This window comes from Tachysurus fulvidraco, chromosome 14, assembly GCF_022655615.1.
Source record: "Tachysurus fulvidraco isolate hzauxx_2018 chromosome 14, HZAU_PFXX_2.0, whole genome shotgun sequence".
In the NCBI taxonomy this organism is placed as follows: domain Eukaryota; kingdom Metazoa; phylum Chordata; class Actinopteri; order Siluriformes; family Bagridae; genus Tachysurus; species Tachysurus fulvidraco.
In genome coordinates this window covers 15179513-15207511 of record NC_062531.1, presented here as the reverse complement: position 1 = coordinate 15207511, position 27999 = coordinate 15179513, and the positions used below count along the sequence as shown (strand labels likewise).

General features: G+C 37.9%; 1 protein-coding gene across 2 annotated transcripts; it reads right to left on the bottom strand.

The window, feature by feature from the left end:
* Positions 1 to 6: 6 nt before the first annotated feature.
* On the bottom strand, positions 7 to 26618 carry bicdl1 (BICD family like cargo adaptor 1). Of its 2 annotated transcripts, XM_047800014.1 has the most exons (12): positions 25699 to 26618; positions 16905 to 17120; positions 12575 to 12691; positions 12347 to 12358; positions 8127 to 8273; positions 7637 to 7816; positions 7286 to 7504; positions 5823 to 5966; positions 5281 to 5408; positions 3138 to 3258; positions 1446 to 1560; positions 7 to 1189 (listed from the first exon to the last, which is right to left on the bottom strand). In XM_047800014.1, exons 1-11 carry the CDS (start codon positions 26104 to 26106, stop codon positions 1510 to 1512), a joined length of 1743 nt encoding a protein of 580 aa, XP_047655970.1. In that variant the 5' UTR covers positions 26107 to 26618; the 3' UTR covers positions 7 to 1189; positions 1446 to 1509. The 2 variants fall into 2 exon arrangements, with proteins under 2 accessions (XP_047655970.1, XP_047655971.1); XM_047800015.1 differs by lacking the exon at positions 7 to 1189 and having other exon boundaries at positions 3138 to 3254.
* Positions 26619 to 27999: the final 1381 nt, after the last annotated feature.

Below are 27999 nucleotides of genomic sequence, written 5' to 3'. Positions count from 1 at the left end.
ACAGTAAAGCAGAGACTCTGTTCTATGACATTGAAATTCTTATCTGGGCATTTGCTTACAAACAACAGCTCACAAACACGCTCATAGTCAAATAAAAACAGATTGCTCTAGAAAATTTATCATTCAAAATTATACTTTTACAAATATATGAATTCTATATTTTTCCTTATATTTCAAACCTATTAGTATAAAAAGTAATACTTTGGGTTCTTCCAAACCTTCAGTTGTTTCTGTTCTTAAGTGAAAGAGAAAAGACATCTGCATAGCTTTACTCAAGATGGGACCCATATGGCACATTCACCAAAAAAAAAACCTCCTCTCCTTCCCTCCACATGGCTGTTCTCAGGCCCTGGATTCAACACCCTAAATTTGTGTAACTTCCACTATACATTGCAAGCCCATTAACCCTAACCTATAATGGCTCTTGTTAATGGTACTTGTTAATAACATTTTTTCTTTTCATCCAAGCAATAGCTTTTTATCAATTTTTGAATCAAGTTATATTGATTCAACAGCCTCTAAAGTATCTTTACAAGTGCATCAGTGATTCACAAACTACAACCTGCAGCCTGACTTTGAATAAATAAGAAGCTTACAGAGTTTAGCTTATCCTGAGTTAAAGACCAAAAGAGTCCTTCAGTTTGATGGAGCTAAATCTGACATTCCTATTGAAACACTTTGGCAATACGGTAAGAATATTTAAGAAGGGGAAGTTGGCCTAAATATTGTTTAAATGTAGTAAACCTGCAAATATCACTCTGAAGCTGTAAAAGAGAAAAAAGGACTTTCTCTATGCAGGTTTTTCTACTGACTTATGTGCATCATCTAGGAGTATTTGAAGGAGAGGAGTGCTAAGAACAGGTAAAGTGCAAAAATAGATACAGGATTACAGAACAAAATATTGTTCATTACTGATTTTAAATCTTCATCTTTGGCTGTGTTGATCGTGGTATGACTTTTTTTATTTACACTTTTAGCATATCTCTTCATCTTTCTCTTTTCATCTAGACAGATTCAGTTTTTCTTAAAAAATGAGAAGAAGTGCTTGTCACCATCAAAGAGGCGCCCGCCTGGAAGAGGCTCTGGTGGAGCCATAACTACCAGCCTTAGTCTCGAAGAATGAATTTGGAGAGTACCTCCATTCCCCTTTATCCATCAACTGCTGATCTATCGCTCTGAGCATATCATCCTGGGAGAAATAACAGAAAAAAGAACTTGAGGTTACCATAACATTATAATTGGTGTATGAAGAAACACAAATAATTTGAAAAAATTATAAGAAAAGAAATGTTTACAAAATGATTATGAATTGAATAGGGGAAACAAAGTTTTAAGTTCGAAGAATTAGGAAATGGATAAATGTTGGTGAAATTATTGGATCTCCAATTAATTTTCATGACTGAAAATGTGACTTTGGATGGGTGAAAAGGCTTACAAAAGCTCACCTCTAAGGCAGGTAGGGACTATCACAGAGGGAGAGAGAGTTTATTTGGAAGCTGAGAAAGGCCACTAGATCAGAAACCACAAGAGCCATACAGTGAACAGCCCTGAGGAGGCAAACTGCAGACAAGGAGAACGAAAGCTAGGAGTTATACAGGGAGGAGAAAGGAGGTGTGTGTGTGTGTGTGTGTGTGTGTGTGTGTGTGTGTGTGTGTGTGTGTGTGTGTGTATTTCTTTGTATAAAGGTAAAATCAGAAAATCAGCGGGGGAAAAAATAATCATTTCCCCCACTATATATATAGTGGGGGAAATTATTATTTGTTCCCCCGCTGATTTTTTGATTTTGTGAGTTTACCTTTATACAAAGAAATGATTAATCCCTCATTTCTATGGTAGTAAAAATTTTATGGAAGCTGTTTTATAATTAACAGACTGAGAGACAGAAACATTTCTAAAGAAAAGAAGGAAAGGAAACTTAAATAAAGGTTATAAATTAATTTGTATTTGATTGAGTGAAATAATTATTTGATCCTCAAACAAAACATGACATTACTTGGTGTAGAAACTCTTCTTGGCAAGCAAAGAGGTCACAAGGTTGCTCTCAATGAGGTGAAGTCTTCCTGTACCCCTAGCAGAGAAACAGCCTCAAAGAAGAATGTTTCTCTGCCGCCAAACACAGCGAGTTGATGCCAAAGAGTTCAATTTTGGTCTTATTTGACCACATCACATTCTCCCAAGCCCTCCCTGAATCAGATCATTAACAAGACCCCCCCCCAATTAGGGTCTGATCCCTCACCTTTCTCAGAATCATCCTTACCCCACAAGGTGAGGTATTGCATGGAGCTCCAGAGTGAGGACAATTGACAGTTATCTTGTTTTTCTTCCATTTTCTAAATATTGCACCAACAGTGGTCTCTTTCAAACAAAGCTTCTTGCTGATGGCCTTGTAGCCCACTCCAGCCTTGTGCAGGTCTACAATCCTGACATTTTTGACAGCTCTTTGGTCTTGCCCATGATGGTGGAGAGGTTTGAAAGAAAGAGATTGATTCTGTGACAGATGTCTTTTATACATATAACAAGTTGAGATTAGAAGTACTTTCCTAAAGGGACAGGACTAATTTGTGCATCTCGTGAGCACATACCCTAATCTGTGGGTGTCAGAAATCTTGCTGGTTGGTAGGGGATCAAGTACTTATTTCACTCAATTAAAAAAAAAAAAATTAGAACCTTTATTTATTTTTTTTTCTGTAATTTTTGTTGATATTCTGTCTCTATCTGTTAAAATAAACCTAAAATAAACCTATGGACCATTCATGTCTTTGTAAGGAGTAAATTTATCAGGGGATCAAATAATTATTTCCACTACTATATATATACATATACATATATACATACACAGAAGAAAGCAAAAGAAAGGGGGAAATAATAATTCAATTTATCCGGAAAACAGAATAAATGAAAATGAAAAAATAAAGCATAGGGAGAAATGAAAAATAAGACCATAGTGACCATACTGTAAAGATGTGGAGTAGCAAATCTTCATATGTTTTGCAACATGCACTAGCGTGAGGACTCTTTCATGATAGTAATCTCCCCTGTCGTCTTGTCCCAGAATAAACAAGCACAGACTATGTTTAAATGGTGTGCTAATTTATCTGTGTGTAAGGTAGTGTGTGTTAGTTTCATTCCTGACCCACCTGCCAGGCTTCTAACTGCTGGGAAAGATTAAACTTCTGCTGGATAGCATCAACAAGTTGACTGTTCAGAGACATAATGTCTACCTTACACTTCGCCAGCTCCATTTCCACTGCTTTCTTTCTGAAGTATAGGTAACGAGAGTGTAGAAAAAAGGTTGAATGATAGGACATGATATGCTTGACAGAATAAGGTCATGATTACAATCTTGCGGTGACATATGTCTTTAGTAAAATATGTATTTACAGGTATGTATTTCTACATTAACAAACACTATTTAAATGGCATTAAATTTAGTGTTTCTTTAATAAAATATCTTTGCACCACTGTTACTCTCCAATCTCTACCCAACTTCAGGGTATGTATGGCCACAAAACACAGTCTTTTTTATGGGCTTGTCTCTCTGTGCTGAGATCAGAACCAAACCCTGTTTACTTAAAACCTTATAATTTATCATACATTTATTTGATTTATGCTGGTTGATTTTGAGTTGAGAGAAAGTAATCTGTAAGGTTCTAGCACCTTTCTTGTGTTCAGTGACCAGTTCTGACCAAATTTGTATGGACAATAATCAGATCATAGAAGAACATAATTCAATTAAATGTAATCTAATGTATTTAAGGAATGGTTTTAACAACTGATTGTTACAAGTAGTTCAGATTGAGATATTTAATGAATTTAAGTGGGGCACGGTGGTTTAGTAGTTAGCACGCTTGCCTCACACCTCTGGGGTTGGGGGTTCGATTCCCGCCTCCACCTTGTGTGTGTGGAGTTTGCATATTCTCCCCATGCTTTGGGGGTTTCCTCCGGGTACTCCGGTTTCCTCCCCCAGTCCAAAGACATGCATGGTAGGTTGATTGGCATCTCTGGAAAATTGTCCGTAGTGTGTGAGTGTGTGAGTGAATGAGAGTGTGTATGTGCCCTGCGATGGGTTGGCACTACGTCCAAGGTGTATCCTGCCTTGATGCCCAATGACGCCTGAGATAGGCACAGGCTCCCCGTGACCCGAGGTAGTTCGGATAAGCGGTAGAAAATGAATGAATTAATATTTAACGAATTTACAGATTATGTTGAAAGGGTGTTCATTCATTCATTCATCTTCTCTTAACTACAGAAGCAAGTCTACCATATCCAGGTGACATTAATTCTTGTAGAAAAGAAGATACCTGTGCATAAACTGCATTTGAAAACTGAAATCTTTAGAATTTTCATGTGGAACCATTCATAGTCATTTTTAATGCTTCAAAATGAGACCACCTTCATCAATTTTACAATGATCTTAAAGCTATTCATGTGAGACCACCCTCATCATCAGCAAGTTCTTTTCACTTTTGAAGAACCAAACTGGAGAACATCAAAATGGGCCAAGCAGATTTGGTCAACTATATCATCAGTCAGAAGACCACCCTACTATTCTAGATATGTGATGATAGCTCAGTTGTAAATGCCTTATAATGCTGATTGGATGGACCTCACTTTGTGCACAACTGTGTGTTTTCTACTTTGTAGTAACAATTTGGGGAAAAAACACATATGTGTTTGATGGTTGTGCCAACAAACTTTTGGCTACATAGTTGATGACTCAGAATGGCTCAGTGTTAGCCCTGCCAAACGCCTGCTGGAAGTTCATTGTCTAATGCTGAAAATATTTTTTCTATATGCAGATCATTATCAGATATCCCCTTACAGATTAGTGGAAATTGTGTAAATTTCAGCTTGATCAGAAATGTAACTCATGAAAAAGACTTACATGAAATCTGATATGATGACCATGCTCCGGACATTGCACACATCAACAGAATCAGATTTAAGAAAGCCTTTGATATTCATACAGATCCATGCAACCAATAATAAACAAAAACTAAATAAATTAAGTATCACCCAACAATTATTAATTAGCATGTGGTGGATGCTAATCATCTTAACATATATATTTTTTAAAATATTTATTGAGACTCAGAATACACTAAAAAATTGGCACCAACTTTGTGAATATTCGTTAAAAAAATCCTACGACTAGATTGCAGGAGATTTTTTGTACAGAAAAAAAGATGATTCCGTATTTTATAGTTAAAGTGGTTAGTGATTAGTAAATTATTGTGAATTATTCCTTTAATGGATTGAGTTTACAGAATGAAGGCATACTTCGTGATGGCATCATCTCGGTCTCGGATTGCATTTTGTAGTTGTTCACTTGGCTCTCGAATCCCTGATGCCTTTAGTTTCTCATTCTCCTCCCGTGATGAGCACACTTCTAGGGAGAGTAGTGCAATCTACAGAAAAATGGTAAAATATAACAGTGAAGTCAAGATCATCTGAATAATACATGTTACTAAATGTGCCTATGCTTTAAGGTATAACAAACAACACTGTGAGCGTTTTTTTTACAGTGAGAAAGTTTAAACAGAAATTTCTTCTTGCTGAAACCATCAAATGGTCAATGATGGAGGCCTGGAAGTATTACCGACCACGCCAACAGCAATTCAAAACCACTGCTAAGGTTTTCACATGCTTCTATCCACATCATCCCCATGTATCACCAGGTTGTCTACAAAGGGCCATCCACATCAAGAATGAGCACCTCCAACTCATGAGACTCCAACCACAAATAGGGCATAAGGAATGATCAAGAAGGTTAGAAGAGCGGAAGTAGTTAGGTACAGTAAATGTGTGTATTTGATATGTACCTGATTATGGAGTTGCAACATGTCTTCCTGAGTGCTGCGTACCCTTTCTTGCTCCTGTTCGTAAAGGTCTTGTATTTCTCGCAGTTCCTCACCCAGTTTACGCATATGCTCTTCCAAAACATCCTCATCGCTGCGACGTGATCCCTGATCCCCCCCAGACACACAGACAGTATTAATACAGCCTTGTGTTTAAGGAGAATTATCATGCATTAAATGCTGGTTCAACCCACCTTATCTATGTAACTAATGTAGTACATAACCTCATTCGTAAATTTGAAGTTGCATGTAATTTTACCTCAGAAAGGCAGAGACCACTCATTTCTTTCAAAAATCCCCAGTCATATAGAATGAAAGTAATCCATTATCCTAGGCTTAACTAACTCATTTGTAGCATAGTGGTGTGGTGAGTGAAAATTCCCACTGTAGTCAGAGCAATTTAAAAAACGTTAACCTGTTTAACCAGAAAAGTTTGGATGCAGATTCTATTGTAGATTCAACAACAATGATGAATGTTTCTTTTGGGAAACACAATGTTGATTACTTATTTTATGACCAATTTCATGTTCTCCAATAACAGTTAGCAGAGTAATATTTTGTTTTGTTCATCTTATTTTTAAGCATCTTATTCAAAGATATTCATCTTTGCTCCATACACATAGTGGATTTGCATCCTTTAGTGTGGCCTCAAGGCTCAAGAAATTTAATCTTTTTTCCATTTGTACTGATTCTGTACACTGAAAAAAGTTACATTGAATTTATTTCCTATTTATTGCTTCCACATGAGTAAAGTTTGTTTTTGAACAGACAACATGATTTGATAATGTTTGCACAAACAGGATAAAACTCAGAACCCTTTGGCTGTAGGTCCACAAAATGACCAACTGCAATACAATACTTCACATTATGAAATCAATTTAATGTAATATTAATCAGTTAAATCAACTAAAGGTAGTTAGTACAAACATCGTTGTGAGACTTTGTAATGTGATTGAATAGGCTAGTGGATTAAATAAACTATACAAAATACAAAATAGTACATTTGTGTTTAATTAAAATGTTGTGTAAGCAATAAAATCACCTTTTAGTTCTAAATATTTTGCTACACTAAATATTTTTATGTGAAATACACATTAAACCTTTTCTAAAATCTGATCAACATATTACCTTTTTCACTCTAGCGCTTCCAAATTAAACAATATTTCTGTAATTGATTATATAGGCTTTTTATAAAATGTCTATATGTGTCATTGATTCATCTGTTAAATTTACCTCCAGTCTGTGGATCATTTGATGACCTACTGATTCATGTGTTTTTTGTTATATTCAAGCTGGACAGAATTAGAAAAGACTACTTAGTTTAATGATCTTTATTTTTGTGTACCATAGTCAATGTGCATACGTGCATGTTTAATGTGTGCCTTGTATTTTGGGTGTGTAAATGCATGTGTATTTAGGTGTCCTACTGTTGACTCGTTGCCATCCAGCAGGTTTTGTGCAAGTCTGCGCAGCTCACTCAGACTTGACTGTAGGCTGCCCATAGGCACATCTTTAGTTGATAATGTTTCTGATGATTCATCCATAGATGAATCTGTGGACAGGGCAGAGTCTGTGATATCATTTCCTCTCAGCTGGGAGCAGATAGATCGAATCTGGCAATAAACTTCCCATAGCTGCAGACGCAACTACAGAGAAAGAAGATAATTGAAACATTGGAAGATACTGAAGTGATATTGCGTGTGAGAATGGCATGTCAGTTTGTTTTCTGTGAAGATATATGCTGAACATATATTGTTGGTGTGCGTGTGTGTGCACACCTGATCCTTCTCCTGCTTGAGCTCCTCCTGCTCCATGCTCTGCTCTATCTCACACAGCAGCGAGTGAGTGTTAGAGCTGAAGCCCTGGAGACTTTTCTCCTCAGTCATCTCTGCCAAACGGGCACTTAACTGCCGATGAGACACACGCACCTCCTGTAGCTCTAAACGACTCTGCTGCAGCTGAGCACACACAAGATACTCAATGAAATTGATGGGCTAGGAAGAGCAAAATGATATGGTTTGCTTGCAGACCTACACAATTTCAGATAACCTACTACAGATTAATTTCAGAGCTATACACACAAAGAACTTCATTGAGCATGTGGTCTGTTAATATTTAACATAGAAACATTAAAATAAACAATCATTTAGACAATGTCTAAATCCCAATAGTGCTGAATATATTACTGTTTATCATTAGATATTTATAATTTGAATTGTTCAGTGTGTGAAAATCACTTATAAAGTCTAATTTTAAATCATCCGTTACCTGTAAGTCCTTCTCCTGGCATAGCTTCTCCAACACAAGTGTTCGGTCTTTCAAGTTGTCCACAGTGCTCTGCAGCTGCTCATTCTCCTCATGCAATGTGTTTAAACATCGCTCAAGTTCCTGCTTACGCTCAGACAGCATCTTTATCTGAGCCAGATAAATAGCCAGAGTACTGGGTCAGATACAATGTCACAGACAACCAAAGCAACTAGACATATAAAAACACTTTAGGTCATATAAACCATACAGCATATACTGCACAGATATATGGCAAGGCCTACAACCTTTTCTGGTATTAGGAATGATTAGGAATTAGGTACTTGAAACATTGCCTAGAGAAAGTGTAGGAGGTCAGTGACTTTCCATACTAATTAGTATTTTTTGCTAATACTAGAGAAAGAATGCATTAACTGACATCTGAGACAAAATGTTTTCACTCTGTGTCAGGTACTGAGCATACAAAACAGCTTAGAACAATAAATTAACATCAGCTAATGTATTTCACTTTCTCCCTCATGTTATGACCTATGTCTTTTAACTCATTTCAGGTAGGAGCTTGACTTTACTTTACTTTAATTTTATCAGAGAACCATCCCAAATGATCTGGTATGATCTTCCTGTGTCTGGAGCTACTGTTTTAATAATTAACCATTTGTAATTACACAATTACAATGTCACAATTCAGCAATCTATCCTTCCATTAAAGAAACGCCACAATGGTCACTGATATAGAAGCTGACTGAAACTGAACTAGAAACTGAAAAAAATAATATTAAATAAAAATTTACTGAAAATATAGTAAAAATCAGACATTGCTTTTGAGTTGTGGTTCAACAGATACATTTATAAAACAAACTAAAGATATTGATTTTTAGGGGTAAAAATTATGGTACCACTATGCAAGATTGAAAATAATTTGACTATAGGGAGATGTTAAATTAAATTGTGTAATGTAATTAGCATCACAAGTGTCTTGTAATATTGTAATCAGTTGGTATATGCCTGTTTAAATGGTGATAAGTTGTCACTGTGCTGTTTGGTGCCATGGTGTGCACCACACTGAACATGGGCCACTGTAAGCTAAGGTGACAGAGTTGTCTCAGGACCTTAGAGGGAAAATTATATACAAGCATTTTAAACTTAAAGGCTATAAGACCATCTCCTGTCAGGGATCATCCCGGACTTCTGACCATGTGCTACTGTTTTTGTTGCTGTTGTCACTTCGTCTGCCAAGCAGGATAGCTTCTAGCTCGGACCGGCTTTATTTTTTCGTCGTCTTCCCCCAGACTGTTCCGTCAGTCTTCTTAGATCCATTTTAATAGTCGTCTCTACCTGGACTGTTCTGTCAGTCTAATCGTCATCTCCCCCGGACTGTTCCGTCAGTCTTCCTGGATCTATTTTAATCATCGTCGTCTCCACCGGTCTGTTCCGTCAGTGTTCTTGGACCTTTTTTCTTCTTTTTTCCGGTGCCCTGTGGCATCGCCCCACACCTTGTTCCGGTGAGGGACGCATTTCCGGAAGATTTTTCCCACCCTCCCTCCCTCCCTCCCTTTTCCCCAGTTCGTTGAGGCGAGGGTTTGGCCGCGGTGCATTGGGGATGCTGCTCGGCACGTTAGCTTGGCTGTGGACGTCGCTCGGCCCTTCAGCTCGGCGGTGGACGTCTCTCGGCCCTTCAGCTCGGCTGGGGACCTCGCTCGGTCCGTCAGCTCAGATGCGGATGTCACCTCGGCCCTTAAGCTCAGCTGTGGACGTTGCTTGGCCCTCTCTGGCTGCGCCGTGTGCCTTGGCTCCTCTCGCCTACCTCGCCGTGTGCCTTACTACCCCCACTGGCCTCGCCATGTGCATTGGCTCCCCTCGCCTACCTCGCCGTGTGCCTTACTCCCCCCACCGGCCTCGCCGTGGTCCTTGCTCCCCTCACCTCCTTTCGCCGTGGTCCTTGCTCTCCCCATCTGCCTTCGCCGTGGTCCTTGCTGCCCCCATCCACCTCGCCATCTACCTCCCCCAGCCTTCGTCTGCTCCTCCCTGTCTCCACACCTGATCCTAATTGTATCTCATTGTCTTTTGTATAAATGTGAGCTGCGTTGCCAATGGCAAGTTACCCTAGTTACCCTAGTCATTGTAAGTATCGTCATCTGCACTGGTGTAGTCTATGTGATACGCAGGTATACGCCGTATACCCACTAGGAAAGGCCAAGGATTTCCGTATACCCACTTAAAAAGCGTGAGGATACATAACAATATCGTTTTGTGACAGAACTTTCATTCATAAATTCACCCCGTCTGTGTTGCGAACTGCAAATCACTAACGTTTTGGACTATTGGGGCTTCCGTGGCCTGTGACCTGATCTGACGTCACCTACCAAGGAGGAAAAATCAGTTGCTTGGCGGTCTTTTTTGGTGAAATTTTGAAATTAATTAACTAATGTAAAAGAAGATATGAAACGAAAGCAGACTCAAACTACACACTGAGTGTTTTTGGAAGCCTGCACCTAAAGCTACAGCAGCTTCAGGTGACACTTCAGCTGCAGCAGATGACACGGACGTTACAGAAAATCCAGAAAATGAGGCTGATGCTATCGTGACGTTATTTACCAGTCAACATGCCCCCTGTAAGACTTTTTGAGCCAAGGAAGTATGTTACATCGTGGTTGAGAAGCCATCGCTCTGCCACATAAGCAAGGAGGCAATGCACTCCTCAGATGCCCGAGTACAAATGTATCAGGAAAGCTTTGTAAGCAGTGGTGGTCAACTGGTTAAGGCTCTGGGTTGTTGATCGGAGGATCGGGGTTCAAGGCCCAGCACAGCCAAGCTGCCACTCCTGGGCCCTTGAGCAAGGCCCTCAACTCTCTCTGCTCCAGGGGCGCTGTATCATAGCTGCCCCTGCACTCTGACCCCAATCTCCTCAGTTGGGGTATGTGAAGAAAAGAATTCTACTGTGGTGGCGATAATTTATGTGGCGATAATAAAGGCAGGGCTTTCATGCCCTGCCGTGTTCTTTTACAAAGAAAAGAACACTGTACCCACTGTGAAACATGGAAGAGGCTTGGTTATGATTTGGGGCTGTTCTGCAACATCTTAAATCTGTGCAGGGTATAATGAAATCTAAAGACTCCAAGTCATTCTGGAATTAAATGTTTTGCCCAGTATCATAAAGTTTAGTCTCAGTTTCAGGTCAGGGGTCCTCCAACAGTATAATGACCCAAAACACACAATTAAAAACATTTAAGAATGGCTAAGAACAAAACATTGGAAGTGGCCTTCTATGAGCCCTGATCTAAATCCTATGGAACATCTGTGGAAAGATCTGAAACATGCAGTCTGGAGAAGACACCCTTCAAACCTGTTGGCAGTGGTTTCACTGAGAGTTAGAGAAATAAATTGATTGCAGTTATTGCCTCAAAAGGTTGTACAACAATTTTTAAGTTAAGAGTACCATCATTTTTGTCCAGGCCAGTTTCATTAGGTTGTTTTTAAATGCTTCTCTTGAACCACAAATCAAAAGGAATGTCTGAATGTCATTAGTCAAATTTGTCAGTTTCAAGTTATTTCAGTGACCATTATGGGTTTTTCTTTCTTTAATGGAAGGGTACAAACAATTTTGTCCACGTACGTATGTAACTTATCTAGCCTCAGTAAGTGTTAGCTATGCCTATTTTTAATCCAAGCTGCAAAGATAGTAATCAAAGTTATGTTGAGCATTAAGTATGGTTATACTGACATCATGTTATTTGTATCAAATAGTAGTGACTATGTAAAATACTGTAACAATGATAATGACAATAATGACAACAATGCAGGTGGAAATAAACTATGCATCACACATGAATTGCAACACTTACTTCACACACACAATTATTATTGTCTGTGTATTTATATATGTTTAAAACTACTTAGTTAAGTAGTTTCTCATATATACATTTTTGGTGTAAGCATTTTATACTTCTTTATATATTATACTATGAATTTTCACCTTTAGTCTGTTAATGTTCATGATACCTACTATATGTGCCTGTGCAAAACAATTGCAGTGACATTGTCTTATTTTGTAAAATCAAAAACTATGAGAACATATCATGACATAGCACCTGTATCTCTATGATATATTAAGAATATCTCTATTAGGAATAATCCATTAAGCTCTTTTTCAGCTTTTTTACAATGAAAACTGAACAAATGTGTGACAGATGTGCAGAAGAGGGATTGCAGTACATTGCACTTACTTCTAGCCCTTGCTGCTCCCAGGAAAAGAGAATATAAGCAAATATTTAGAAATGGAATTACAGAACAAATTAGGTTGAACAAAAGCTTTTTAAAAACACAAATACATTACATTGCATATATTCCCACCAAAAGGATCCTTCTTAGAATAATTATTGTAGGCTACTATGTTCCCACTACTTACTGGTTTTATTGATGTAAATAAAAAAAATGCAATTTCAACTGTTCACCTCTGCTTGCAGGCTCTCCAATTGTGTCATGTGCTGGTTTTTGGAAAGGTTCTTTTCTTTGAAATCATTCTGCAATAAATGGACCTGCGTACACAGTTGTCTCTCCACATCAGCCGCCTGTGGAATCAACGGCACACACACACACATACCCACGCACCCACCCACACACATACACACACACACACACACACACACACACACACACACACACACACACACACACACACACACACACACACTATTAATATTATTATTATTTGTGGATTATATATGCTTAAAACCTTAAAACCTTCTCCTAAACTTAACCTCAGCAATGCAACATGTTTGTACAGTTTTTGTAAAAGAGTTTTTTTTTGCATACAGTCGCCTAATAATTTTAGAATGGCAATGGCATTTATTTTGTTACAATTTACAATTAAATGCAAGGGCGAATGTACTGTCCTCAACATGTGTTAGTGCCTTGACAGTCAGATAAACTCCCTTCCCTCACACGACTCTGAAGACAATAAGCTCATTTATCCACAGGTTTAATGGTCTGGGTATGGAGTGAAACTACAAATGAACAATATATATATATTATATATATTATTAGATATATAATATATATATTTTCTATATATATATATATATATATATATAGAAAAAGAAAAAGATCATAAACCATAACAACACTCATATGCAAGTATAATGTACATCCACATCAATTATACAAATACTTACAAGCGATTCTGTCGCAGGATTAAAGATTACACAAATATATGGCGATTAAAGAGAGCAATTACAGCGACATCAAACTTGCCACTAGAGGGAGCTCTAAACCAAAATAAACTGAACAGGTTAATTAGTACCATGGATAACATTAAATAATTAAATGGGTTACCAATTAAACACAAAATAAATAATTTGTAACATGTTAAATGGCATTTATTTTGTTACAATTTACAATTATTTGTTCAGTTACAATTAAAATTGTAGTGTTTAACACATTTCCTCACATTTAAGCAGATATGTTAAACACTAAAATTTTAATTGTAACTAATGTTTACATTAGCAAGGAATTATACAAGAACTCTTTGCTTGTTTCTAATTTGTGACTGTTAGATGCAGAACATTTTATTTACCCTAGGAATTCAGTTCTCATTTTCAAAGTGTACATTCCCCCATCACTAATGTTAGGAAGGAACTTTATGGGGCTATTAGTAATCTGCAGAATGATTATTAATTAATTAATTGATTGATTGATTAATTGATTGATTGATAATTAAGTAACTAACAATGTAAATCTCCAGTCGATGCTCTGTAAATTCCATTAGCATAGGTACTTTGCAACAAGAAGAACATGCCAGAGTAGTACACGGCATCCATGACCAGCTACATTGGCAATGTCTCTTAAAATCCATTACCATTCACTCCAATCAGAAGTCATCAATAATGGCAAAGAGACTCTGCCTTCAGAGCAGGTAAAATGGTGACTTTAAGAACAGCAAGGGCCAAACTGTCCAAAACCATGTTTTAGTGGTTATATATATATATAGTCCTTAGCTATGTGATGTTTTTTGTAGATCTTTATTGTTTTATGTAACACCATGGTCGTGGAGAAATGGTTTTTTTTTGTTTGTTTGTGTTTTATTTTACTGTGTACCACATCAGCTACTAATGGTTGAAATGACAAAAAAATAATCTTGACTTGACTTCTTCACTTTAAGTAACATATGCACAAGTGCACCTCAAGAATTTAACCTGTAGCTGTAGCCTTCTTTCTGCTCAGTTAATAGTGTGTGCTTGGACTGTATTTGAAGGGGAATGATAGCTCAGGAAAAGTCACTGCAGAGCTCTCACAGACTCTTATATTTATAATATTCCAGAATAAAGAAGAAAATGATACCTGTGCCTGTGACTCTAATAAATAAATATACTCTGAAAATATAGAATTTCACATCCACATACTCCCATATGCAAAGACATTGGTTAGATTTGTCAAAGAACATCTATAGAATGTTCACAGGTTTTTAATCAAAGCCCACAGGTTAGTCAGGATGTGGCTTTTACTTATTACATTGGTCATTTGCATTAATGAAATTGCTCACTTTAAGCAACTAAAATTTAGATGTTTCTTCAGAAAGTAAATCAGTTAAACTTTTACAGACTATCATTATTTTTGGTGGGCATATGATTATTAATTTATTTTGATGGTTGTATTATTTACTCTTAAACTGTGTAAAACACATTTTATATATATACACATACCATATTTCCTCTGAATAACCAACATGGTAATCAAAAAGTTGTGACTTTCATTGAAACTAAAACACACTAAATTTGTATAAAATTATTGTATTTAAAATTATATATATATATATATATATATATATATATATATATATATATATATATATATATATATATATATATATATAGTACTGTGCAAAGGTTTTAGGCAGGTGTGAAAAAATGCTGTAAACAAGCAATGCTTTCAAAAATGGAAGTGTTAAACATTTATTTTCATAAATGAGCAAAATGCAATGAATGATCAAAAGAGAAATCTAAACCAAATCAGTATTTGGTGTGTCCTCCCTTTGTTTTCAAAACAGCAGTAATTCTTCTAGGTACACTTGCACACGGTTTTTGAAGGAACTCGGCTGGTAGGTTGTTCCAAACATCTTGGAGAACTACCCACAGATCTTCTGTGGATGCAGGCTTTCTCACATCCTTCTGTCTCTTCATGTTATCCCAGACATACTCGATGATGTTGAGATCAGGGCTCTGTGGGGGCCATGCCATCACTTCATGCTGGTTTGAAGGCAAAAGGTAGTAACACCAAATATTGATTTTAGATTTTTCTCTTGTTTGCTCACTTTGCATTTTGTAAATTGACCGAAATACACACTCATTATTTAGCATTTTTTCAAACCTGCCTAAAACTATTACTATTACAGAGTACTGTATATATAAGTATATTTTTATAATTATCTAAAAGTATTTTCACTCTTTTATTTACTACAGCAAATAATTCACTCCATTTACTTTAATTACACAAGAAAAATGAGTCCCTACAATGACAGTTGATGAGGTATAACAGAAGCATCACTGTAGCAAGTTGAAAGAAATGAGCTCAAACGAAATTCATATCTAGTGGACATGTCACTCTGTGTAATCAATAGTCACCGATCAGCTGCATGATAGTGCCGTGCTGGGTTTGTTGCACCTAGTCCACATGGTTGCTTCAAATCAGTCTGTACAACTGTGTTTTCTAACAAAAAAGAACGTCTGCCTGTCAAAACAAACAAACAAAAATACACCCAATCCACTGCAAATACTGGATATACATTTAAGAAGAATATAATCTGTACAAGTCCTGGAAGAGTCCTTCTCTCACACCTACAGTGTAGAAATACTCTACTCACTGATTTTATGGGGTTGTGTGATGTAAATAAAAGTAAAACTTGTTAGAGCTGATGTTTTTTCTGAAGTGATAACATCAGATGATAATCTCAGCCTTAAATGACATTGTTAACCAACTTATTTCAAAATAACATTATCTGAATTGCAAAACTATAACCAAATTTCTTGGTAATTCTACTATGCAACTGTGCAAAGATTCTTGAATATCTTTAAAACTTGTAATTATTTTCATGAGAAATCATATGCACATGTGGATCATCTGCTCTTAAACACCAGAAGCTTGTGGTAACACAGTGTATTATAGAAAATGTGGGTAAAACAACAACATTAATTTAATACACAACAATCGTTGCTCCCTTTACACATTATACACAGTCTTCTGTGGGACTGATTCAACATGATGACTTATTTATCAAAGCTCAGGAACCTACTTATACGTTGTGCATGCTCAGTGAATATAAGTACTGCAATTTTTGTGTCATATAGTAAATGATCACTACTCTTTAATTTTATTGTAATGGTGTATGCAAGTATGCCAATCCTGGCATCAGTGTGAAAAGGTACACGCAGTCCCTTACAAAGGATATACGTTTACTGTTAACCTGCTATACTTGCATTGACTCAAATTTTTTGCTGGTGTCATAAAATATTTTTGCCACAGTAAAGGATTTTAATGCAATTCAGATGTTCAATATAGAATGTTTACTACCTGGGAAACACTATACAATAACAGTACATCAATAATCTTGCACTAATGCCTGAATCAATATTTACTTCCCCACAGCTGTAATTCCATGCTAACCATAAAACTCCACAGAAATCCAGTTTAGTTGTCCTAGACCTAGTCTTATTCTATGCATCCTTCTGTTCATTTGTAGAACTACCCACTCTGTCTCATGTGCCAAATTACACAAAATTTTGCACTCACTCTGCTGAGCTGCTCGAGCAGACTGTAGTTTTGTTCTGAGAGCTCTGTGATGGCATGGGTCTTGTCCCGATCAGTCTCACGCATCTGTAACTTATGCTTATCCAGTTCACCCTTGAGCTGCTGCACATCAGTCTCCAGCTCAGCCACTCGACCTTCCCACTCGCCTTCTCGTCTCTCCAAGCGTTGCTGCAACTCATGCTTCTCCTGCTCCAGATTCTGCACACAAAATAGGCAAATGCAATATTAAGTCACATATTCTTGTAGACCAGGGGTGTCAAACATACGGCCCGCGGGCCGGAACCGGCCCACCGGGGAGGTCAGTCCGGCCCGGGGATAAATCTGCAATATGAAAAAAAATTTTCCTTTTCGGCGGAACTACCAGCAGATGGTAGTACTGAGCTTCAGGGTCTGAGTGTCATTTTAGTCAATAGCTCCTGAGCTAAACGCTGTTACTAGCAAAACGTGGTTGTAGCTGCCTCTCTACATTACTATGATAGAAAAGAGGTGTTATTTGTGTAGTAACAGCGTTTAGCTCATCAGTTATTGTCTCGGGAAACTCCAATCTGTGAATATGTGGCCAACTTCCTGCTCCTTCAGTTCTCTCCAGCGCTTTCTTCGCTTTCTTTCTTTGTTTTTATTCTCCATGTCAATGTTAAAACCGCTTTCTGCTAATGTCACACATGTGCACTGAACACTCTCTCCGCACATATTGACAAGACACACCCCTTTCTGCTCATTGGCTACACATTTGTTTTGTTTTTTGTTTTGTTTGGTGCCCCATCGCAGTTTTCTGAAGCATTTCTCAAATATCAGGGACCCCACCTTTATATGAGATTCTAAAATTGGCTGCTACTTAGGACATAATGCCTGATATTGATGCACTTGTGCAGGCTAAAAGATGGCAAGTTTCAGGGGCAAATTGATAAAATAAATTTGTTTACTTTAAAAAATATACATACTTACATATAAATTAACAATTTTTACAAATATTTTCTTTTTAAAACAGCTGCCACTTAAGATTTTAAGTGTGTAGAGTCAATTCATGTATTCAGAATTGCTTCTCAGAATTGGAAATTGGATTTTAAACAGTTTCTATATTTTGATGTTTGATTTATGTTAACATGCAGGACGCATGCATGTGTTTTTAAGTTCCACAAACCTGTGACTAAATGTTTTGTGCCATTGTGCAATAACTGTGTTCAGTTTTTATGCATAATGCACTTAAATAAATGTTAAACGGTAAAGTGTTGTTGAAATTGCACATACTACTTAGGTTGTTCATAATATATTTTTGAAAAATATAAGAAATATAAGAAAAGAAAAGAAAGAAAAAAGTCGACTTATTGTTAGTTATATGTAATTTTGCTATGAATTTACTGGTCTGGCCCCCTTGAGATCAGATTAAGCTATATGTGGCCCCCAGACCAAAATGAGTTTGACACCCCTGTTGTAGACCTTCAGTGACACTGAGCTCAAGTTACTATCTATGTGGAGTTTGCCATTTTCTCTTTATTTCCAATTGATTTCCAGATTCACCATGACTCTGACCTATAGAGGTTACTGTAGATGAATGGTGAGTGGTGGCTCAAGTGTTTAATGCTCTGGTTTGTTGATTGGAAAACTGGGGTTTAAACCCCAGGATGCCAAGATGTTGGGCAATTGAGCAAGGCCCTTACCCCTTCATGCATCAGAGGTGCTGTATCGTATCTGCCCCTGTGCTCTGACCCCAACCTCTTCAGTGTAGAAAATAGTTCTGCTGTCCTGTAATGTACAGTATCTCACAGAAGTGAGTACACCCCTCACATTTTTGTACTATTTTAATATATCTTTTCATGTGACAACACTAAAGAAATGACACTTTGCTACAATGTAAAGACGTGAGTGTACAGCTTGTATAACAGTGTAAATTTGCTGTCCCCTCAAAATAACTAAAAACACAGCCATTAATGTCTAAACCGCTGGCCACAAAAGTGAGTACACCCCTAAGTGAAAATGTTCAAATTGGGCCCAATTAGCCATTTTCTCTCCCCGGTGTCATGTAACTTGTTAGTGTTACAAGGTCTCAGGTGTGAATGAGAGCAGGTGTGTTAAATTTGGTGTTATCGCTCTCACTCGCTCATACTGGTCACTGGAAGTTCAACATGGCACCGCATAGCAAAGAACTCTCTGAGGATCTGAAAAAAGAATTGTTCTCTACATAAAGATGGTGTAGGCTATAAGAAGATTGCCAAGACCCTGAAACTGAGCTGCAGCACGGTAGACAAGACCATACAGCGGTTTAACATGAGAGGTTCCACTCAGAACAGGCCTCGCCATGGTCGACCACAGAAGTTGAGTGCACGTGGTCAGTGTCATAACCAGAGGTTGTGTTTGGGAAATAGACAAATGAATGCTGCCAGCATTTCTGTAGAGGTTGATGGGCTGGGGGGTTAGCATGTCAGTGCTCAGATCATACGGAGCACTCTGCATCAAATTTGTCTGTATGGCCGTCGTCCCAGAAGGAAGCCTCTTCTAAATATGATGCACAAGAAAGCCTGCAAACAGATTACTGAAGACAAGCAGACTAAGGACATGGATTACTGGGACTATGTCCTGTGGTCTGATGAGTGCATTTATCCAGGATGTATATGACCTTGTGCCCTGTGTTTCCATAACAAACTCTGGATTCTGCAACCCTGACAAGGATAAAGCAATTCCTGAAGATGAATGAACAAATACATAAAACCTGAACATTCTACACTAATAAATTGATGATTGCTGTAATAAATGGTTTTTATGGACATTTACAGTGAGGAAAATAAGTATTTGAACACCCTGCTATTTTGCAAGTTCTCCCACTTAGAAATCATGGAGGGGTCTGAAATTGTCATCGTAGGTGCATGTCCACTGTGAGAGACATAATCTAAAAAAAAAATCCAGAAATCACAATGTATGATTTTTTTTAACTATTTATTTGTATGATACAGCTGCAAATAAGTATTTGAACACCTGAGAAAATCAATGTTAATATTTGTTTTGTTTGCAATTACAGAGGTCAAACGTTTCCTGTAGTTTTTCACCAGGTTTGCACACACTGCAGGAGGGATTTTGGCCCACTCCTCTACACAGATCTTCTCTAGATCAGTCAGATTTCTGGCCTGTTGCTGAGAAACACAGAGTTTGAGCTCTCTCCAAAGATTCTCTATTGGGTTTAGGTCTGGAGACTGGCTAGGCCACGCCAGAACCTTGATATGCGTCTTACAGAGCCACTCCTTGGTTATCCTGGCTGTGTGCTTGTCATGTTGGAAGACCCAGCCTCGACCCATCTTCAATGCTCTAACTGAGTGAAGGAGGTTGTTCCCCAAAATCTCGCAATACATGGCCCCGGTCATCCTCTCCTTAATACAGTGCAGTCACCCTGTCCCATGTGCAGAAAAACACCCGAAAAGCATAATGCTACCACACCCATGCTTCACAGTAGGGATGGTGTTCTTGGGATGGTACTCATCATTCTTCTTCCTCCAAACACGCTTAGTGGAATTATGACCAAAAAGTTCTATTTCCTGCATCACAGTACCTCTACATATTTGATTGCACTAACTCTATTTCATCTGACCACATGACTTTCTCCCATGACTCCTCTGGATCATCCAAATGGTCATTGGCAAACTTAAGAAGGGCCTGGACATGTGCTGGTTTAAGCAGGGGAACCTTCCGTTCCATGCATGATTTCAAACCGTGATGTCTTAGTGTATTACCAACAGTAACCTTGGAAACGGTGGTCCCAGCTCTTTTCAGGTCATTGACCAGCTCCTCCCGTGTAGTTCTGGGCTGATATCTCACCTTTCTTAGGATCATTGAGACCTCATGAGGTGAGATCTAGCATGGAGCCCCAGTCCGAGGGAGATTGATAGTCATGTTTAGCTTCTTCCATATTCTAATGCTTGCTCCAACAGTGGACCAAGGTGCTTGGCAATTTCCCCGTAGCCCTTTCCAGCCTTGTGGAGGTGTACAATTTTGTCTCTAGTGTCTTTGGACAGCTCTTTGGTCTTGGCCATGTTAGTAGTTGGATTCTTACTGATTGTATGGCGTGAACAGGTGGACTTTATGCAGCTAACGACCTCAAACAGGTGCATCTAATTTAGGATAATAAATGAGGTGGAGGTGGACATTTTAAAGGCAGACTAACAGGTCTTTGAGGGTCAGAATTCTAGCTGATAGACAGGTGTTCAAATACTTATTTGCAGACGTATCATACAAATAAATAGTTAAAAAATCATATATTGTGATTTCTGGATTTTTTTTTTAGATTATGTCTCTCACAGTGGACATGCACCAACGATGACAATTTCAGACCCCTCCATGATTTCCAAGTGGGAGAACGTGCAAAATAGCAGGGTGTTCAAATACTTATTTTCCTCACTGTATATAAGCACAGCACTATTAATTTTTTACATTGTGATGACATTTTATTACATTGTATAATACACTTACAAATGCCCTTTTAATATTTATGAAGTAAACTTATGAAAGTCAGATGTTATTTGCAATGGATTTGGTATATCCCTTTAAAAAAATAGCTTGAGTCTGATTCCTCTGAGAATTTCTACTTAATTCAAATAAAAAAATTACTCAATTAAAATTGAAATGTGGTTGTGAAAACAAGTGCTGTCTACAAATGCAAGTCTTTCTAATTACATGCAGGGTCATGAAAGGATTTCAGAACTGGTAAATAGGACTTTGGTTGAGATTATTTACAAAAGCTGTAAACTTCATCATAGATCTGCAATACTATTACAGCTTTACCAATTTTGCCAGATCACAGGTTTCAGTAAAAGGTTCACTCTTAAGCTTCTTGAAGTTGAAGTATACAGTGTGCTGCAAAGTCCAGTGCAGCAGGCAGGAGTCAGCAAATTAAATTAGATTTTAGTCTGGGAAGACAACTTTAATTTCAAATAAAAATTATCCTTGTGGTTTTCAAGAATTGCAGCTCACTAGCATTTGTTGCTCACCAATCTGATTGGTAGTTGCTAACAAGAGCTATCTATTTTGTTATCAAGTTCCAGTGTGAAATTTTTTTTAATTTGGCATGAAACATAAGCTAATAATCAAACAAACAAACTACAAAAGAAACAAACAGTTGCTGCATTGTGTAATATTACAGTAACATCTCCACAGAACCTGCATCATCCAATCATTCATAAGTGTAAGGAGTATAAATCGCTATAAACCTGTTGAACACCTTTAATTAACTTATTTTGTCTCAATTACAGAATGAAATAAGAGAAGAAAGAGACAAGAAACAAACCAATCAATACAGAAACAAAACCCGCACCCACAATCCTCCCCAGAGGCCACAAAAAAAAAAAAAAAAATCCAAAAAACATAAAAAACCCCAAATAAACAAAAAACAAACAAATAAAAAAAGTTAAGTCATCCTCTAATAAGGATCTAATGCGAAGGTTATTCGGATATTACTATTAGGTTCTCAATAAAACCTAGTATATTGCTTTAGATTTTATAAAAGGATATCACTGATCCCGATTTTGATTGAATGATTTTTCGAGGTGGATGCATTCTCATATCCGACCTTCGTGTGATGGGGAGGCATCTTTACATTTAGGAGAATGACACACCTAGTCATCAAGTTTGTAAATGATGTGGCTGAAGCACGGGGAAGGCCAAACAGGGCCATCAATGTGGCCAATGATGGTGTTAAGGGCCTATGAAAGGGTTCCAAATATATTAGACTAGTATCCCATTACCATCGGGCACGACCAGAATATATGAAGGTGATCAGCTGGAGATAGTCTGCAACTGTTGCAGGATTTAGTGCAGTGAAGTGAGCTCTGTGAAGCAATTTAAATTTTATTAGGGCATGTCTAGCACATATAAATAAAGAATGGCTTAAATTGAGAATGTTCTTCCACTGGTATTCAGATATGTCAATCCCCAGGTCTTGCTCCGATGTTTGATTAAGAGAGTCAGCTGAAGATGAAATCAGAGAGATTATTTTACCAGATGATTGATATCAGCTGTCTCTGACCAGGGACTAGGGAGAGAATTAAATCGAGGTCTGATCCACAACCATCATCAAGTTGCTGATGACACAGTTTTGGTGGGCTTGATCTCCAACAATGATGCGAGAGCCTACCTAGAAGAGATTAATAACCTGGAGATTTGGTGTCAGAACAATGTCATCCTGAATGTCATCAAGACAAAGAAGTTGATAGTAGACTTCAGCAGGAACAGGAGAAGAACTACCAGCCAATCACAATCAACGTGAGTCCAGCGAAGACACTGGACAGTTTCAGGTATTTAGGTGTTCACATGTACATGGGATCTGTTATGGTCCTGTCACATTAACACTGTGGTGAAGAAGGCCCTGCAGTGTCTCTACCATCTCAGACTCTTGCACTCTCCAGAGGGTGGTGCAATCAGCTGAGCGTACCATTTACACCGAGCTCCCTGATCTGGACTCTATATACAGCAAGCAATGCTGGATTAAGGCCAGGAAGATAGTCAAAGACCTCAGCCATCCAAACAATGGCCTCTTTTCTCTAAGTGCTCGGGGGAAGCACTTCCGCACCTTGAAGGCAAACATAGAGAGAATGTGGAGGAGCTTCTTCCTACAGGCCATCTGCGCCCTCAACCTGGTGAACAGCTAGCGCCTAGAGCCTGGTCCCCTTTCTGGACTGCCACTACAATAGTACATTATATACATTACTACATTAGCACATTGCCCACTTGCACTACATGCACATCCTGCACTTTAACATATATATATTTAACATACATATAAATGTTCAACTGTTTAACTGTTCAAACTGTTTCCCTGAAATATGTGAGTATGTCCTGCATCACAGTACCTCTACATATTTGATTGCACTAACTCTATTTCTGTTTTCTATATTCTCTTTCCCTGATTATATTTTTTCTGATTATATATTGTTTGATACCTTTGATACATTTTTTCAGTATTTATACTAAATACTGAAATGAAATGGGCATGTAAATCAAGGCTTTTTGCAAACTGAATTGTTTCTTGAATTGAAGCTGATCTTAATAATGTTGATAACTATGGATTGTTTGAAATTTTGTGTACCTCAAGGGGGAGCTGAAAACAAATATTAGAAAGTAAGAAACTGGAAGAAGATATCTCTATCCAACCCAGTAAAGTAATTTGGTAAAGGTACAGGCCCAGAAGTAACATCAAATGTTTGGTAGTGGTAATTTTCTTATACGAGCTGGCTTGTTACTCCAATGGAACCCATTCAGCTGTTGGTCTAGATTTGTTAGACAAAGTCACCACAAATTCATCCTAAATGTTGCCTCTGCAATTTAAATCACCACAAATTCATCCTCAAAGTTGCCTCTGCAATTTAACCATTTAATGTCAAATAACAGGCAATTTCTAACAACATCTCACTGTATTTACACAAAACAGTAACATGCTGTATCTTTTACAAAATGGTTACCAAATTTATGTTTCTGCAGCCATTTCAGTCAGTTCTAGAAGTTTGTAGGACTAGCCAGTATTTCTATCCAGTATTTAATGTGATGCTAAGAACAGCGGTTTGTGCCTGTACTGTGGCCAAACTTGATTTGTCAGTGGGACTTTACTGAACAAAACCCCAAAATAATCATTTGTGTTAATTAAATAAGCCAGTGGTGTGTGAATTTGTGTGTAGTAGCTTTTTTCAAGCAATAGATGCAGGATAAATTCAATATTTGTAAATTCACAGTGAGGTTTTATTTATTTGATGTACAAAGTACAATTATTTGATGCTTAGTTGCTACATACAGTAGATTACTCATAAGGCAATGTCAACTAGACCCTACAAACAGTGACTAAAATCTGAAAAAAAATATTCAATAACTTACAGCTTACTTGACCCACTTGTCAGTAGTTAAACCACTGTCTCCTTGTCAGCCTGAGTGATATACACTCAGCAGTCACTTTAAAATGAAAACCTGTACACCTGCTCATTTATGCATTTATCCAATTAGCCAATCATGTGGCAGCAGCACAGGGCATAACATCATGCAGATATAGATCAAGGGCATCAATTAACATCAAAGATCACATGGTTGTTGGTACAAAATTGGCAGGTACTACAGAGGTCTGCAGACTGAAGACAAGAGTACTCAACAAAGAATGACCAGAATGGTTTGAGCTGACAGGAAATTACTCTAATACAACTCTAGCAATCTTTACAGAATGAACAGAAATGCATCCCAGACCACACAACACATCAAACCTTGAAGTGGATGGGCTACCGCAGAAGGCTTGTTCTAGCTGATCTGCCCATTTGCCTCTGACCTCTCTTATCATTCATTTTCACTCACAGACATCTCCCTCACTAATATTTATTTTTTGTTGTTTTTTTTTTTGCATCATACTGTGTAATTTGTTTCTGAAATTCACTTGAGATCAGCAGTTTTCAACACCATGATCAAAGTCACAGAGATCACACTTGTTCTTCATCATGCTTAATGTGAACATTATCTGAAGCTCTTGACCTGTATGTGCATGGCTGGCTGATTAAATACCTGGATGAATGTGCAGGTTTGCAGTTGTTCCTAAAGAGAAACTAGCTAAACATTCAAAACAGAAAAAAATATATTTTCAAAATAACAATTTTGTTTAGTGTTAGTTTGATTGTAAAAAACTCCTTGATTGGTTACTTTTTTCTACACCGCATATTGCCAATAATATACATGCCAAAGCCAACTTAAGGCAAAAAACATTTTGATTACTTTTATTTCTTGCTTTGCTGTACTTCTATTTCTTGTTGCAATTAAAATGCCTTACCTCTAGCTTCTCGTTCAGATCCTTGGTCATTTTTTCATATTGCTTTGTGAGGTCCTGGTTTCTCTCGAGCAGCGCTTTCCCGAGTTTTGCAGCCAGAACCAAATCCTTTTCTTTTTGCCGGAAAAGCGCTAAAAGATCTGCGTCCTGCTCGTTTATGATCAATTCTTCTTCCCGTTCCCGTGTAAGCATGGCCAGTTCTTCCTCCAGAACCGTGCCGAGGCCTCCCGGGCCGATGTGAATGGGTGACGGATGTAGATGAATGAACGGAGGCGGATGAGTGAAGTCTCCTCGTGAGGCTGGAGGAGTTTGCGAGTCGCAGTCTGCGCAGGCGCTGTCTAACTCAGCTGGTGCTGAAATCTCGGCCGCAATGGACGAAACAGAGTGTAGATTGAATCCGAAAGCTGACATCGCAAAATAAACCGAGGTTTCTAACTGATCTATAGCCTCTGGTCTTTTAGCCTTTTCACCAGTTCTGTGAGATCTGATTGGCTAAGCGCCATGGAGGATGGTGAGGAGATTATGGAATATACCCACTTCCTGCGAATTATTTCATTACCATAAGCGTGTATTTAGTCATATCGTGTCACTCCTGGTTTCAAACCGTATTCTCTCGTTTGAATATATATGTCAACACTGTGTTCCTGTTTATCTTTCCGGTAATCCCAGGGAATTAATCCGTTTCCACAAATAGGATTGGTTTTGCTTTCCCGATTTCTACGTTATCCCACTTGAGACACGCTCTCCACCGATCGGTGTCCATCTTAATGCATCTTAATGACTTAATGTGTCTTTTGTCGACATAACTAGGGTTTTTTTTTACGCCTGATACATTTTACGAATCCCCTGAAATAAAACACAAATACCGAGACTGATTTCGACGGTTGTGCGCGAGCTCTGCGTACGTCGCACCTACTCCCTAATCGCGCCCGTAGACCTGACGTCAGTCCTACAAACCGTTAACCCATTGGTTGAATTTAATAAGGCCATATGTCAGTGCGCTACGTGCCTGACAAGGATGCGCTCATATTAATGATATTGGTGGTATATGTCCAAAATGGACAATTTCCAGAAACTGCCATCGATTTTTATCTACTTCAGAGAACAGGAAAAGCACTGAGTGTGTTTTCACAATTTTAATATGAAATGTTGGCAGTGGGGAGATTACATAGTTTCATTACTGTGCAATAGTCTGGATTTAGGGGACATCAAGTACACTAAGAGTTGTTGCTGTATAAAACATGGAAACTGTCCTTAAATTGTTGCTATACCCAAAACTTCATTGTAAAAACAGAAAAGACATGTCAGCAGCACCAACATTTTAATGGTGACAACTTTTTCATGGGTAATTTATGGATTTGACAAACTTAACATTTGTATTCTCCAAAATGATTTAGTTTTAAGAAGAATTTATCTAATTTAGGCACACATAATGATAATTAAGTAAATTACTTTAGCTTTAGGGTACTCCTAACTGTATCCTAAGAGCAATGTCCAATTTCCTTATTTGTTGGTAGTAAGTTAGATTAGGTTGTTTATCAGAAGGTTTATGAGGATCTAACAATAACGATAGCTTGAGCTCATGTTTGCCATGTTTGATAATTTATTATGAACATATTATTGTAATGATACTTTTAAATAATTGTATAGTATTAGGGTGAGTCAAATAAAAATTTGAAACAAAAATGTAATATTGTTTTTTGTGATGTTTGGACAGGTGTTTAGCACTAGAAATTAATTGAGTTTAAGTACAAAAATGTACAATTATTTGATATTTATTTGCAATACACCATGCAAAATAATAAAATAAGTTGAATTGTTCAGTGAAAATTAATACTATGAATTGTTATTAACATGTCATTAAGATGATTTTTTTTTTCAAATGACACCTGCAACAAATAACTAACTCAATCAGCTCAGCAATGCTAACATTTGCAACATTACCAGATTATGCAGAAGTGGAAGGATAAAACACAGGGTACCTTAGTGTTGAAATTTTCACAAATCTAGTGTCTTTTCTGGGGATGGCTTAGTGGTTAGCACATTCGCCTCACACCTCCAGGGTTGGGGGTTCGATTCCCGCCTCCGCCTTGTGTGTGTGGAGTTTGGAGTTCTCCCCATGCCTTGGGGGTTTCCTCTGGGTACTCCGGTTTCCTCCCCCGGTCCAAAGACATGCATGGTAGGTTGATTGGCATCTCTGGAAAACTGTCCATAGTGTGTGATTGTGTGAGTGAATGAGAGTGTGTGTGTGCCCTGCGATAGGTTGGCACTCCATCCAGGGTGTATCCTGCCTTGATGCCCGAT

Excerpts from the sequence above, each read along its gene's own strand:
- bicdl1 (XM_047800014.1), bottom strand. The coding sequence starts at position 26,106 with ATGTCAGCTTTCGGATTCAATCTACACTCTGTTTCGTCCATTGCGGCC. Across the intron at positions 12,692-16,904 it reads TGCTCGAGCAGCTCAGCAGA|GCGGCTGATGTGGAGAGACA; the intron begins GTGAGTGCAAAA and ends TTGATTCCACAG. Across the intron at positions 5,967-7,285 it reads TGGATGGCAACGAGTCAACA|GGATCACGTCGCAGCGATGA; the intron begins GTAGGACACCTA and ends GGGGGGGATCAG.